Consider the following 15,835-nt stretch of genomic DNA (forward strand, 5'->3'; position numbering starts at 1 on the left):
GCGAACATCACAAAGACAATGCCACGATCAGAGCATGTATAGATCGTGGTGAGCAGCTACAGCGCAGTAAGAGTTGGGGAATGAACTTAACGGGGCCTGGTGAGACATTTTTTTAATGTTTCCTGATGAACAGTTTTTTGTTTTTTAAATTGGAATATGAATAAGTACACTCATAGTAGTTATTGAGTAGCAGACAAACCCTTTATGGGTAGATCTGCTGTGGGGTTGGGGGGGAGTCAATGAAACCAAAAGTATAAAAATCCCTGACTTTTGCAGAGCACTAAATCATCTGCCAAAGTTAGCAATGGGCGTTCATTGTACCGTGACATTAAACCGAGAGCACAGTTGGACTGCACTTGGCCTCTGGGCTGTGAAGATTTGTTACCATTTCTATACTTTTTATTTTTAAGGCCATGATGTTATTGACAAATGTGTCGTTATATGTACTTGTGCACCACTGCCAATGGAGCAGCAGCAGCAGCACCAAGTATTATGTACATTCAAATTTTTTTTAATCAAATATGAACATTGGAGAGACAAAGGCGGCCGGGCGTGGTGCTGGCCACCCACCCCCTCGTGAGCCGTGCTGGCCTTCATAGGTGCTCGCTAATAGCACTTGCCCCCAAAGTCTGTTAAGTCTCTACGGGGTATCTTTCTCTTTGTTATGTTGTATACTTTTTTGTAAATGGGCTTAGCCAGGACGCATCTCTCGCTAGACGGGACGATGACCGGTGGGACGAGACTGGTAACGGAATAGCAGCCAAAGGAGGGGAAGCATGGAGATGGAGCGATGAGATCGGTTTACGCGCGGGAGTTGAGACGGATCATAGCGGCACTGGCCTGCGAGGAATGGTGATGGCACGTGGAGGCCTTCATCCAGCAGTGGGTAGGCAGTGGTTGATGGTGACGATGTATTTGTACGTGTCGAGGAAGTGCCTCGTTTTACGAAGTTGCTACCCTTACGTGCTGACACTAAAAGTTGCATGCTTACTTCCTCGGTTCACTTTTGGGCCCAATATCCACAACAGAGACGTGTGAGCAGCAAGCTGACATCGCCACCTGCCGGCCTTACGCAGTCACCAGCCTCTGTTGTTATTCTCCGCGAGTTCTTGTCTCATCGTATTTATTGTCCTTTTTGTGCAAAATTTTTTTACACATGTGCGTCTCCTCTTCATCATCAACCCCCACCTTGTCGCTCTCTCCGATTTTGCCAACGACGGTGGTGACGCCGCTGTCGGGGACTGTTGAAGGCGCGCGTTCGATTTAGCCACGGCGCTCGCGGGGGTCACAGCTGGAGCGGCCCTCGTGCCAGCGGCAGAACGTGGAAGGCTCGGTGGAAGTGCCTGCACTTAGACACTCACACTTCACCCTCTCGTGTGCCATGACGGCCTTCATAGGCGCTCGCTAACTGCCCTTTCCCCAACTGTCTGTTAAGGCTATACGGGGGATCTTTGTCTTTGTCTTGTCAGAAAGAACCCGACTACGACAACATCCAGCAGCTCACGTACCTGGACATGGTCATCTCGGAAACTCTGCGCCTCTACCCGCCAGGGCTGCGGTACGAAGTCACCGTCCATTCACCTGTCCTTCCGACAAGGCGCATGTCACGTCTTGGCTTGGGGCAGCTTCATTAGACCGCATATAGACCTCATTTACATAGAGGCCCCGCTCCTTGACAGTGATTGTAATTGCACGGGGTGGGTGATTCATCACAGAGAGTTGCCCCGGTTGGAAAGCTCAGGACCTCTGTCAGCCGTAAACCGTAGCGATGGCAGGCGTTCAGTCTTGTCCGAATCGCCACCGTCATCGATATTGTCATCTTCATCGTTGGTCTCGAAGCCCAATGGTCTCGATGCCCAAACACATTGGTTTGCGATAACGCCTTGGAATTAGTGGCGCGTATTAAAGCAATGTGTCGCGTTTCAAAACCTCTGGGATGCGTTACGAACAAAACGACACAAAAAGGCGTTAACATTTAAGAGATGTACATAAAACACCATTGTCGCTCAGCCACAGAATTGATCTATGATGAGGTAGCCAGGTGGTCTAGGGCTCGGAGCACTCCAGCTACCACTGCTGAGCTTCTGGGTTTGGCTCCAGCTTGCAGCCGCCCACAATTAAATTGTGTCCCAGTTCCTGGGCTCAACTTGGTCCCTCTCGTGGAGGCTGCTTCTGCCAGCGGTGGCACGAGCATGACATTGCAGGGCTGCACGTTTAACTTGAATCGCGAGAACAACTCGTTTCTCCGGGGCGTCTCAGAGCGGCTTGGCATCACATCTCGTGTCAACACATTTGAACGGGCAGCTGTCCCTGTGCTACACAAGGTGTGCTCAGCACCTGGCCTGCAAACGGTCATTAGTCTGCCAGTAAGTAGCCGATGGGGTGGGGGGGGATGATTGCTGCTGTGCGTAATCCAAAATTGAACAACTTTAGAAGCAAAAACAACCGCGGTTGGCGCTCGCTCGTTGCCAGGTTTGGACGCGAGGCGCTGCGCGACTGCGTGGTGAAGGGGGTGCGCATCCCGGCCAAGACGCACGTGGAGGTGCCGGTGAGCGTGCTGCACCGGGACCCGCAGTACTGGCCCGAGCCCGACCGCTTCATCCCCGAGAGGCGAGTGAGCCGCGCTTGCCCGGAGATGTTAGCGAGCTCGCCTAATATGCGGAAGGTCGTGGGTTCCATCCCTACCGTGACGCCTGCTCTACTTTTGAAGTTTGCGTCTTCTTCCCGTGGTCGTGTGGGTTTTTCTCCGGGTCCTCCGGTTTTTCCCACCACATTAAGAAACAACATCACGCATTAAATCTTGATTTAAAGCTTTTGTAACTGCAGGGATTCATATTCTTGGTTCTTTCGGTAAAGTCATGTAGAAGGGAAATAATAAAATAATATTAATATAAAACAAAAAATTTTATATTAATATTATTTTATTATTTCCCTTCTACGTGACTTTACCGAAAGAACAAAAAATATAACATCATGCATTTAAAGTATTTGGACCCTAGAAATGTTGTGGCCAGGTCGCTTGCAAAGTTCAAAGCTGCCACGATGCCAGGCTAGCAGCTAGCCGCCCGGGCAAAGCTGCCCCTGGCGAGGTTTTAGCGAGTAAAGTCGAGTCCAATCTGCCACTCGAAGCGCCACGTTCACGAAACACGCTGCTCTATCCGTTACAGACGAAACAAATAAATAGGTCATCGTCATCATCAGCCATGGTCAATCCACTGCTGGATGAAGGCCTCCCCACCCACCCACTCGTGTGCCGTGCCGGCCTTCATCGGTTCTCGCTAACGGCACTTGCCCCAACAGCCTGTTAAGGTTACATTGTGGAGTTTTCTCTTTTAATGTGCGCCCGTGTGTGCGTGCATGTGCGCGCGTGTGTGTGTTCGCGTGTGCGTGCACGATGCAGGTTCACCGCGGAGGAGAAGGCGGCACGCCACCCGTTCGTGTACCTCCCGTTTGGCGCAGGGCCACGTAACTGCATCGGCATGCGCCTGGCGCTGCTGGAGACGAAGGTGGCGCTCGTGCGCTTGCTGCACAGGTTCACCTTCCACATGACGCCCGATACGCAGGTGCGGACGCGCCCCGTGTATGTGTGTGTACGTTGAACTTCTTTTGCACCGTACGTAGCCAACCGTGCTCATCGGAGGTGCGGGGCAAGAGCAGCAAGCGACAACGCAGGATGAGCTTGCTGGGTGCAACAACAACAAAAGGTCCTATCGATGTAACGGCTCCCAACCCGAGCTGTTAATGCTTTGATTTATTTTTGCATGGTCTTGTTGCTGATGGACTCTTGGCGTTGTTTCCTGGTCTACTAACACTGGTGGTGAGACAAGGCAATGACAAGAGGCTCTCTCTGGTGCAGGCCAATTTGTTACAAAGGATAATGCATATGTTGTTTTTAGTGTTATTTTTTCATGTTTTGCCACGAGCATTGTGTGGTTAATGAACACTTGATGCCTCGCAATAGGTGTTTGTTTGGTGTTTGAACATCTTAACACCTCCTGTATTCTTGCAGGAAAGGCTAAAGCCGACTCTTTTTTCAATATTGTTTTTAGGGAATGTCTTAAAAAACCGTTTGCACTAAATCTCCTGGAGCTGGCCTTTTGGCCGAGTTAAACGGCAAACCACGTTTTTTGTTTTACATGACGTGCGGGGTTTCTGTCGGTGCGTTCACTGGTGGCCACATTGAGGTCCTTAATTGGCTTCACTCTATGACTTGAGCTTAGTCTTGGGCGACCTAAACCTTGAGTCGGACTCAGGATGTTATTAGCGAAGCCGGCTCAGCAGCCTTGAACCCCCTGAGGAGCCACCAGGGCCTCTCCCTCCACCTTGGACGTGGAATCGTTGAGATGCAGCCGTGTACTTCACGGGGACTGAATGTGAGCGAGTGAACGAATGAATGATCGCTTTCGGATTTGCTTTGTAGCGTGACTCATGCTCGCCGTGGCCTACATGTCACGGCAGGCACAGTGCTTGACAAACGTGAGATTATTTTATTAATTTTAAATAACGTTCCTGGGATTGCGACAGCCGTGTTGTACAAAGCACTCGTGGGAACACAAAAACAATTCGCTGCCGTCCAGCAAAGTGTACGCCGCAGCTTCGTAGTCGTCGTCATTGTGATCAACCACGGTAAATCCACTGCTGGATGAAGGCCTCTCACAAGCTGCCTCTGTTAGGCTACGTAGGCTAAGTGTTGTTTTAATATGGGGCAATACTGAGGATAGTTGTGTTCATTTTCGTAATAAATGATGAGTTGTAGAAGAGTCACCCCAATGTAATTTGCACAATATGTATATTATATATGTATATATACATTGGGGTGTATTCTGGTTGTAAATAATAATAATTTAGTACATGTGGTATTCATGCCACTCTCACAGTGCAAGGCTCTCACGAAGGTGCTGTCATTCACGGACACTGGCCTGCAGGAGTTTGGCCGACAGGAGCCACGCTGCAATGTGTCATCACGATTGAGCCACATGCGGTGTCATTTTTCCAATTCGGCAAAACTTATACCGTGACGCCGGCAGACAGTGGCCCTACGTGTCGCACGACGTCACGGGATCTCCATTTCCCACTGTGATGCTGACTGCACGGAGTATTGCATGGTGAATACGCTCGCAGTGATGACCAGGGTGGCCTGCCGGATTCCAACCACGAACCTCGGCAACAAGCGGCGAACCCGCTACCGCTGGGCCCACATCACCGCGCCGATGAACAGCTAACTTCTTTAAACTATTCACTAAAGCTCTATTATCTTGTTCTGAGTACTCACGAACTGTTTTGTTCGATGCACCAATTCATGTTTCCTATGACTCGTGAAATCAGCCGCACGTCCACTGCCGTGCACATCCAGGACGACGTCGAGATGGGGCGAGCCAACATCGACAGGCCTACGTCGCGTGGGCGTTCGTGCCGATTGTCAGTGTGCGTCTCGATCAAACCCGCACTGACCGGCGCCGGTGATGTATGGTCAAACAGCCTCCGTGGCCGATACAGCAAGGGGGGGGAGGGGTCCTCGTCCAGCAGTGGATTGACCAAAGGGCTGTGCGTGTGCATGGCGGCCGCGAGAGAGCGGGAGAGATGGCGCGTGTCTCGGTCACGTGGTGACGTGGGTGACCCTCATCTCTGCTCTCAGGTCCCGCTGCAGCTCAAGTCGTTCACCACCCTGAGCCCCAAGGACGCGATCATGCTGAGGATCTCGGCGAATGGAGAGCCCAGCAAGAACTGACGCGTGCTGCACCGCGTGGCAGCGTCCATCTGTGAAGAACGACTACGAACACCCTCTTGTGTCAAACGTGTCACCCTCAGTGTCTCGTGTGTCACCCGTCATGTTCTGTGCGTCACCCGTCGTGTTCTGTGCATGGCCCTCTGTGTCACGTGTCACCCTTCATCTTACGTCATGCTGTGTGGGGTGTGGGGGGGTGTGGGGGGGGTGTGGGGGGGGGTGTGGGGGGGTGTGGGGTGGTGTGTGAGGTGGTGTGGGAGGGGTGTGGGGGGGTTGTGTGGGGTGGTGTGGGGGAGGTGGTGTGGGGAGGGGTGGTGTGGGGGTGGTGGGGGAGGGGGGGGTGTGGAGGGGTGTGGGGGGCGGGGTCGTTGGCTGCATCGTTACTCGCGGGACCGAGGTGACGGTGTCCGTTTTTGGCTTTTACTGCCATGGCGACGGCCGCAGCGCCGCACTGGCACGCGTCGACTCATGCCGCTCGGCACCGTTGGCGCGCCCCCCCCACCACTCCAACCGCTCGCCGCTCCTCTTCCTCCTCCGCGTGATTGGACAATTTTCCGACGCTCCCGCCGCCCTCAATTATCGAGCGCCGCCAAAAAACTGCCCCGCGCTAGATTTGCCACAAGGGCCACTCACTGCCGGTTACGGGGAAAGCGTTTCGCTCGCGAAAGCGCGCACATTGGATCGTTTGGCTGGCCAAGCCGGGGTTGTGGCGGGCGGCCGTGGAGCCAACCCGAGGCGCCGCCGTGCCGTACGCACGGCACGTGGGGCGCACGCTCGCGCACAGGTGCCGGGGTCAGGTCTCAGAGGGCACGCGTCCTCCTGATTCATGACCACCAGCGGCGTTGCATCGTAAAAGCGTCACTGGAATTGATGGAGTTCCATCAACCCGTGGCCTCTTTGGCGTGCGTTTAGCCATTTGCGAATTAGCACCGAGAAATAATAACGGGAGCGAGGCGCTCCCAAGCGTGCGTCCGGGGCGCATTTTTGAAGTTCGCGGTCCGGGGTCCACGCAAAACAACAACAACTTAACTTGGCGAAGCGTTTCAAAGCGACCTTTGAGATCGCCCCTGAAGCCGGCAGCAACGCGCCGAGCATGAACGGTGGCAACGGTCCGGACGACGCGACGCGCATTCCTTGATTCCCCGCAGCGCCGCCGATGTTCAATGAACGGAGAGCGTGGGTCGCCGGGCAGACGCCGCGACTCGCCATCGTTGGCCTCGACGCGTGCGGGGCTCGGCGAGAGGATGACCGGTGGGGAAGGGAGGTTCATCCCCCCCCCCCCCCCCCCCCGGTCTCGTGGCTGTTCTTTTGAGTGTGTGGATGCTCTCTGACGCGTGACCCCAAAGTGATTGCCTATACTAGTTGTAGGTATTACACGTTTGATCGGGAATTTGGATGGTTATTGGAACAACACCCGTGGTGGTATGTGTCTGTGTGAAGATTGTATTTTGTTTTAAAATGTTGGTGATTCTTCTGCGTATACGTGTAATCTTTGAAGAAAGGTTTGGGGAATTTGTAAAACAAAAATAAGAATGGAATGATGGTTAAAATAATGATGTAATCAGCAATCCACCTTTGATGGGTGATTTTAAAGTGGTGAATACTGTTTGTACTGTGCTCTTAGCAGTATATGAGCATACCCCACATACGTCGATCGTGTTGTATATCAGGGGAAAAAATCCACAAGAAGTGAATACCGCGAATTAAAATAGAATCAAGCGGCCTCCTGTGTAATACATGCCCGCTGAAAGCGAACCTCCCCGTTCGCATCACGTATTGAACATTAAAACGTTGCTGCTTCACTCTTTACAATTACTAGTCGCTCGCGGCCTTTGCCTAATTAAACGCTTTAAACGTGTGCACGTGGTCGTCACGGCCGTCAAATCAATCGTGGAGCGCGCGCGTGTGGGTCTCGCTGCCCTGCGAAGCTTCCCCGGTGATCCGCTCACACTCCTTTCCTCGGCTACACGTGGAGGTCATTGAACCGCCACTCGGGGGCTTGTTGGTCGTGGTGGCTACGCTGCTGCTGCTGCGCGCGGCTGCCTGTAACACCCAGCGCTGTGGAGGCTGCAGCAGCAGCGAGAGTTGGTGGATGACCGCGCACATAGATGTTGTCGTGAAACTCCCTTCTCCGCGGGCGCCGGAGAGGTGCCCGTATCCTGGCTCGCCAGGAGAAGGCGGTACAGCAAAGTGTGGACGCAATCGCCATCTGTTTCCATCTGAACGGGGATCGAGCGTTGCCCCCTCGCACAATGCGTGTGTTTCCCCCGGGTGTTTCGGTTTCCTCCCCCACGTCTATAATTTACACGACTCATCGTTAATTGGCTTAAAACGTCTTAAAATAAAAAATAACCCAATGCAGGACCATCCTGAAAAAGACTCCTACGACTCGGTGTGCTTACCCTTGATAAATAAGTAATTATATAATAAGTATGATTAAACGACACCGAGATTATTTAACCACGCGGTGCGCTCACAGCGAGCGCTCGTCAATGCTCGCCGTTCCCAGCCATCGCCGCCGTTGTCGCCAGCACGGGGTGTGCGGTCTCTCCTCTCTTGCTGCCACTCCATGACCCGCCCCGACCATCGACCACCGTCCCAAAGCAGCACGGAGAGGTGCATGCTCGGACTTGCGCTAACAGCTTATTTGGCCTTCCTGTTGAAGCAAATACAATCTGTCTATGCTGACACAGAGAGAGAGAGACGCCATTAAGGTAAAAGGTTTATATTGTGTATAAGCATCATCGTTCGTCTCGACCGCCAACTCTCCAATTAGCGGTGATAAATTCATGCCGGATGAAGGGCTCCCAAAGTCGTCGCCGTCTCTCAGTGCAACAATCCATCCAGCTCCAGCACACGAGCTGATTCCATCGTTCCATCTCCGCAGTGTGCGTCCCCTTTGGAGCTGTGTCCCCCCCCCCCCCTCTGCTTTGTCACTCTTCATTAGGTCTCGACAGCCAGCCACCATCTCTGTTGGTTACGTGTCCTACCGAAGCAGCCCCCTTTCTCGTAGCGGCTTGTTACGAGGAAGGGCGCCTCTCGGTCTAAATTAAAAGCGGACATCTTTGTGCGCTTCTGAACTGTTGTGACGTGGATCAGAAACACGGACATTGCAAACCACGCGACCACGTGCAGTTTTATTCCTATTATCACAGTATCCTGCTGAGAGCGTACATGTCATAGGTATGTAATATGTTATTGTAAGTGACAGCTGTCATGTGCGCATGTCAATGGCGGTAGGACAAACTAATTGCATGCGCGTCATTGGGTGTATGATGTATGCATGGGGAGCGGTGGTGCCGTGGTTAGCGCACCGACTACTCCAGTGGTGGGACGATGTCACGGAGCGAGTGTCCCATTGTCGGTGCGTCCCACATTGCGTCGCTCTCAGCGCGTGTAATCTGGCACTCAAAAAACCGTGAACTGGAATTTCTTGCTTCGGTGCTTCCGAAAGCTGAAGGCACGGGCTGACAACTACTGATTCATAAATGACGGAATGTATGCACCCAGGACATCGTGAACGAGTTAAAATTGACTATTTTAGAAGAGGAAGTCGGCATGGCCAGGACACTTCGCAGGAAGGGCTCGTGACCCTGTGGGCTCGAGGAGGGAGCCCACGCAGAGGACGATCCCACCGGAGAGACGGAGCGATGACAGCGTCTCGTGTGTCGGTGCGAGGGGGGGGTGAATGATTTATCGCAGGATCGTGAGAGATCCCGGCGACTTGGGGAGGCGTTCATCCAATAGTGGAATGTCCACGGTTACTTCTGGTGATCAAACTTTTCTCATTTGGCTTTAGGCTCGGTAAATGTTGAATATTAATGGACTCACTCTCTCCCTGCACGTGATCCCAATTTGGAGTTAATCATTGCGCCCCTTCTATAAATCAAGATGCAGCTGCCATCGCTTCGGATCTCCCATTAAATCATCGCGACACGAAGCCGCGCGCCCCACGCGACCCTCTTAGCGCCGTGATAAATCCTTAATGGACAATCACAGCACCCTCCGGCACATCGCCTTCCTCCCGGAGCTTGGCGGCGATCGGGGCGGGCACGCGGGTCCAAGAGTTTGCGAGTGACTCGCTTTCTTGAAGCACTCCCCGAGACCACGGGGTCGTCTTCGCTCCGTAGATTCTCCGATCCCACCAGGGCCCCGCGGCTCTCGCGCGGTGTTTTCTCGGAACGCTGCGAGGCCGGTTTGGACCACGGATGGATTCTGGGCGTAAGGCGCTGCCACGACAGTACGAGGTACGCCTATCCATTAAATTCTTCTACTCGTCATCGGCCATTATCGATCCACTGCTGGATGAGGGCTTCCTCCACGCCTGTAATGTACACGTGATAATGTAGACCTGTGGCAAAATAACCCGCCATGCGCCCACCCTCGTCAGATAAAGCTAAGCAGGTTTGAGCCCGGACACTGCTTGGATGGGCGACCTCCACGCATGTACGAGGTTGTTATGAGCTGCTGCGGGACTGCATTGTCAGCAGAAGTCGGTGCAGCAAATGCCATTGTGATGTGCAGTACTACCTACACATTGTGCTGTGCAGTATTACGCGCCTACACATCTGCACCTCCGCCGTCCATCAACCCGCACTGACCGTGGTGAAGTATGGTCATCGTGGTGAAGTATGGTCATCGTGGTGAAGTATGGTCATCGTGGTGAAGTATGGTCATCGTGGTGAAGTATAGTCAATTAAACCCCACCAGCAGCACGGTGTGGGGAGGGCCCTCATCCAGCAGTGGATGGACATGAGGATGAGAAACGCGGATTTCGGGGCCAGCAATCGCCTGAGCCAAAGGCTCAATTTCAAAGATGACCCGTATAGCCTTAACAGAGTGTTGTGGCAAGTGTTGTTAGCGAGCACCCATGAAGGCCGGAACAGTACACGAGGGAGTAGGTGGCCAGCATACACGCCCGACCGCCTTTGTCTCCCCAGTGGCGACGTTTACGCACCAGTACCAGTTCAGATCATCGTCACCGGTGTTGGTCGTGAGCGGGAATCTAACTCGGTCGCCAGGTTCATAGCGCTGTGCCACGCACTCGCAATCTACCAGCGACCCGACAAAATTGTGTGTAATTATTCAGAAACTCATAATCAGTGACGGCCCTACGGGAGGGGTGTGGGAGATGTTTGCTGATGATGGCGTGGGATGGTGGAGTTTAAAATTAGAGTCCCCCCCCCCCACCCTGGTCGCGCCTGGAGATCGTGAGATTACAGCCCCTGGTGTCTGTGGATCACAATTCGCGGTCATTAATCACATCGGCGCGTCCCCCATTCTTAGCGCCCCCCCCCACCCCACACACTGTGTGTGCAGCGGCATAAATAGCACGCACGGGCTTGATGGTAATTGGCGTGAGATATGACTCGTGCTGGAAGCGAATTAAAAATATATATCTGCTGCTCTCAAGCTTGGCGAGAAAGAGAGAAGGAGGAGCGCGTCGCGGAGCGCCGTGGGCGAGCGGCTGAGCCGGGCCCGTGACTCGTTTCGAGAAGGGATTTTCTCTTTATTTCTCGTGTGTTTTGTTCGTTCTCGTTCGTGACCGCCTCCTTCCTCGCTGTTGCCTCTCGTTGTGTCCGCACCGTCCCGCTCGGCTCCCTTTAGCCCTTGAGTGCGCGGGGCTTCGTGTCTCGCTCGATATTGCTCGCAATGCAGCTGTGACCTGGCAGGCTTGGAGTAGGAATGATCGGCGTAAGGCACTACAACTAGAGAGTACAGAGTGCACCGATCCATGATAATCCACCGATATTCTTGTACGCTGTATCAATATTATCCTGTACGGTGAAATAAATGTGGCGAGCCGAAATAATTTCCACGTACGGCGTTCTTGCACTGCTTTTGCTGTCCTTCCTCCGCACGGGTTGGTAGCGTACGGCGCGAAAGAAGTTCTACACACGTGTACATATCAGTGAAGCACTGTGTGAATGTGCAAACTCGACTCCCCGTTTGGGTGAATCAACCGACATCGATGATGACGCCACGTGATTGGGAGCACTCCTCTCGGGGTGTCCAAACTGGCTCCCCCCCGCCCCCCCCCCGCTCCCCCCCCCCCCTCCCCCCCGCTCCCCCCCGCTCCCCCCGCTCCCTCCCGATCCCCCCCCCGCTCCCCCCCCGCTCCCCCCCCGCTCCCCCGGTCCCTTTACCCCGTCCCGTGTCGTGCGTCGAGGGTCGACGCCGCGGCATTCGTGGGTCACGTGGTCTGGATGATGTCGGGTGGTCGATGTTGTTTTACTTGCACAGAGGTTGTGTGGATGGGTGGGATGGGGGCGTTGAATGGGGGAAGCTGTGAACTCCACAACTGAAACTCTAATGAAGATTGGTCGAGGAGGTGGAGTTGGTTTGATGCAGGGTTACTACTACTCGTGGTTGGCTGTGTTGTTGTTTTGCTGCCTTGCCCAAGCCTGCAATTGGTGTTGATTTGAACTGATGCTTTGTTTATTTATAGCGGCGTTCTTACCTTTGCTATATCTTGCACTGTTTGGTTGCTGTAACTCGCTGGCCACTCACCCCTACTGGACATCTGTGTAAAATAGCTTCATAGCTCATCGGATTCCATCTCCACCATTAATAAAAACAGATTCTGAATCTGTCGGGTATTTGGTTAGTGGTAGGCGTAGTGGCTGGTTGGCTGGATAGTTAGGGCTACTACTAGTGGTTAGTTAGGGCTAGTTACCAGTGGTTAGTTAGGGCTAGTTACTAGTGGTTAGTTAGGGCTACTACTAGTGGTTGGTTAGGGCTAGTACTAGTGGTTGGTTAGGGCTGGACGAGTGGCTGTTACCGGGTCCGACAGGCCCCTCCTCCCCCACCTCGTCTCCTCTGCAGCGCGTGGAGTCGCCACGGGGAGGAGAGAGGACGACCCTCGCCACCAGAGGGAGGCACGCGAGCCCGCTTCGGCCTCCCCTCCCCAATGCTGGCGGGGGTAGGGGTTGGGGGGCTGGCGGGGGTGGGGGTGGGGGGCTGGCGGGGGAGAGGGTGGGGGTTGGGGGGTTGGCGGGGGTGGGGGTGGGGGGCTGGCGGGGGAGAGGGGTGGGGGTTGGGGGGCTGGCGGGGGTGGGGGGTGGGGGGCTGGCGCGCTCAGGAACTTGCTCCGTTGTTGCCACTGCAGCGGCAGCGTGCTGCTAACCATGACACACAGGTCAAGACAAAGGTCCCCCGTATAGCCTCAACAGACTGTTTGGGGCAAGTGTTGTTATCGAGTAACGCCTATGAAATGCCGGCACGGCACACGAGGGGTTGAGTGGCCAGCACCACGCCCGGCCGCCTTTGTCTCCCCACTGACGATATTTACAAATTGCACCAGGTACTCATTTGAGGCTGAGACGACCTAGACGACAGTCATAAAGCAACATGTATACAACAGACTACAACAATAGCCACAATTATTCCGTTAATACTTGTCGACATTGATTGTATGACTGTCAGTCACTAATCGGGTTTAACTATTACTCTGCACGTGCAAATCGATGGTTTTGACAAACGCTGCATCAATCATCATCCGATGCTACTTTGGCTGCAATCCGATTTTCCTTGCGATCAATTCCGACCGTAGCAACGTTTCCCAACCTCCTCCCGATCTCCCGGACTGCCAGGTTGGATGGGTCGGGGACTGTGCAATGTGTCTGACAGTGGTTGGAGTCCAGGGTAACGACCCAGGTGAAGCGCTGCCCGATGGGGTTTGCACGGCGCTTGACGGATTAACTTGGAAATGGACTGAGCTGAGTTTAAAGCCAGATCCCGGAATGTCCCGCTCGCTTCTCCTTCGCCGTTTTGAGTGTGGGGGCAGTGGAGCAGCTATCGAGTGTGCAGGCGGTGATACTGCAACAGGTCCAATAGACTGGAGCTCGAGGGGGGCCAGGCTATGAAGAGTGGTGGCGAGGAGGAGGAGGGGGGGGTGCTATTTAATTCCTTCCACCGAGGCCCATGCCGATCACGCCACGTCACTGAGTGGAAGTCGCGAATGCAAATTATAGAGCGGATGGCTGGCGCCGTTAATTATGGAGAAGGTGATATTAGTGCTAATTGATGAGAGGGGTGAGGCGGCGTGGTGGTGAGTGCCCCGCGAGGTGGTGGAACGTCAGGTCCCCGGCTATTTTCAGTGCGGATGTCCACCGCTCTCGAGGGCAATGCTCGGCTCCTGCTGCAGAGTGCGCGACTGTGGACGCGTACTGCCCGTGCCTGCGATTGGCTCGCTCGCGCACCGCTCTGTCCCCTGCTGCTGTGGCGACATGTGCGCAGAGACGCGTGTGCCGTCGTGGTGCCGTGGTTAGGGCCGCTGCGCTGTGGAAAAGAAAATCGAATTGTGAAAGGGTGGGAGGCTGTGGCACGAGTTCGATTCCCGAGCACGCCTAATCGGCGGTGTGGTATACGAGCCAGTGCTGGGACTCCCACCTAGGTTAACTCAGCCGTAAATGAGCTCTCGGTGCTGTATGTGTGTACAGCATCGCTGTAGGGAAACAAAGGTGGCCGGGCACGGTGGGGGCCACACCACCGGCTCGTGTGCCACGTCGGAATTCATCTGTAGATACTCGTTATAAACAAACACAAACAAAGATCCCCCGTGTTGCCTTAACAGACTGTTAGGGCAAGTGTTGTTAGCGAGCACCTATTAAGGCCGACACGACGGGATGGGTCGCCAAGACCACGCTCGGCCGCCTTTGTCTCCCTAGTGGCGATGTTTACACACCACACCAGGTACTCATTTTAGGCTGAGTCGACCTAGGAGATGCCCAGGAGCGGTTCTGATAATCGTCACTGGTGTTGACCGTGAGCCGGTATCGAACTCGGGTAGCCGGGTTGCTCGTGCAGCGCGCTAACTGCTACACCACCACTCCCCACGTACTCCTTGCACACACACGCGGAACTGCCCCAGCCCACACACACACACACCGAACTGCCCCGAGTTGCGTGTGTGGGCGTGTGTCTGCGCGACACGACGACGAGTGAAAGGCACGGAGACAAATAGCAACGGCAGACAAAAGAAAATGACACAATTCCCCAAACGGCGCTCGAGCAGATGAGACGAGGACCTTCAATCCTCACCCCCCCCTCCGTCTACCTCTGCTGTTGTTGTTGTTGATGAAACGCAGTCGCGGCGAGTCGAGCGGGCTCGCGGGGCGACGAGACGAAATTAATTGGGGTCCTTTGTCCTGACGCGGGACGACTGAACGCCGCGCGCGAGGTCCGACTCGCTGACGCTGCGATGGCATCGCGTGGGATGCAGTCTCCTTGGCTCACATTTATACTTCATCGCTGCCCTTAATTTGCGATTGTTTTGCGTTTGTCATTTTGACCGACCCAGGTCACTCTTGCAAATGAAACGCCACCCTGGCGTCTGGAGTGCTCAGCTGGTTCAACAAAACCCGACACCTCGATGTCCTCCTGCCGCCTCTAATGACCCTCCCGAGAGCCCACGAGCCGTGATGGTGTCCGAGACCACCGCCTGTTTCACTCGCTCCCTGACTTCCTGTTCTTTAGCTGTTCACATATATATGAAACAAAAAATATAAACGCGTACAATACTTTGCCAATCCACTGCTGGATGTAGGCCTCCACATACCGTGTAGGCTGTTTGACCATACTTCACCACACTGGTCACTGCGGTTTGGTGAAAGGGTGGCCAAAAACCGATTCGGAGAGCACTCTCCACTGATGTTAGCCATGGCCATGAATTGAACTCGGGTGACCGGATTCATATCGCGCTGACCACTACTTTCCTGCTCCACTGTGGAATTCCCTCCCGTTGTCTCATATCCCAGTTTCCAATAACCTCGCTCAATTCAAGCAACATTAATCCTCAATCCCGTACGTAATTAATAAGTGCCGTTTGTTGCTGGCAGCTTTGCGTGTGGGGCACGCCTTTTGGCGCCGAGGTGCCCAGCCACTTGGCACAGCCTCCCACCATTTCACAATTTAAAAAAAATATCTTCCAGTTGCGCTAAACGCATCGACGGGCCGACATTCATCGATCGTCCGCACGAAGAGACGCTTAATAAAAGTGAACGCAGCTCTCCCGCGAGAAATAATCCGATCGCTCGGCAGCTCCTGTCCATGAGCGCCGGCGTCGCGTCTTGATGAGCGTCGCCCGAGTCACGTCCACAACACGCTGTG

The 15,835-nt window shown here is 54.2% G+C and overlaps 1 protein-coding gene across 2 annotated transcripts in view; it reads left to right on the forward strand.

Moving 5' to 3' along the window:
* TBXAS1 (thromboxane A synthase 1) overlaps window positions 1-5,915 on the forward strand; it is a 32,648-nt gene extending 26,733 nt beyond the window's left edge. For both annotated transcript variants that reach the window (XM_061564229.1, XM_061564230.1), the window contains exons 11-14: window positions 1,470-1,558; window positions 2,473-2,610; window positions 3,401-3,563; window positions 5,636-5,915. In XM_061564229.1, the coding sequence (XP_061420213.1) occupies window positions 1,470-1,558; window positions 2,473-2,610; window positions 3,401-3,563; window positions 5,636-5,728 (483 nt within the window). In that variant the 3' untranslated portion in view covers window positions 5,729-5,915. The remainder of the gene's footprint in view (window positions 1-1,469; window positions 1,559-2,472; window positions 2,611-3,400; window positions 3,564-5,635) is intronic.
* Window positions 5,916-15,835: the final 9,920 nt, after the last annotated feature.

Source organism: Lethenteron reissneri, chromosome 33 (genome assembly GCF_015708825.2).
Source record: "Lethenteron reissneri isolate LAM-NWPU_2019-01 chromosome 33, ASM1570882v1, whole genome shotgun sequence".
Taxonomy (NCBI): Eukaryota; Metazoa; Chordata; class Hyperoartia; order Petromyzontiformes; family Petromyzontidae; genus Lethenteron; species Lethenteron reissneri.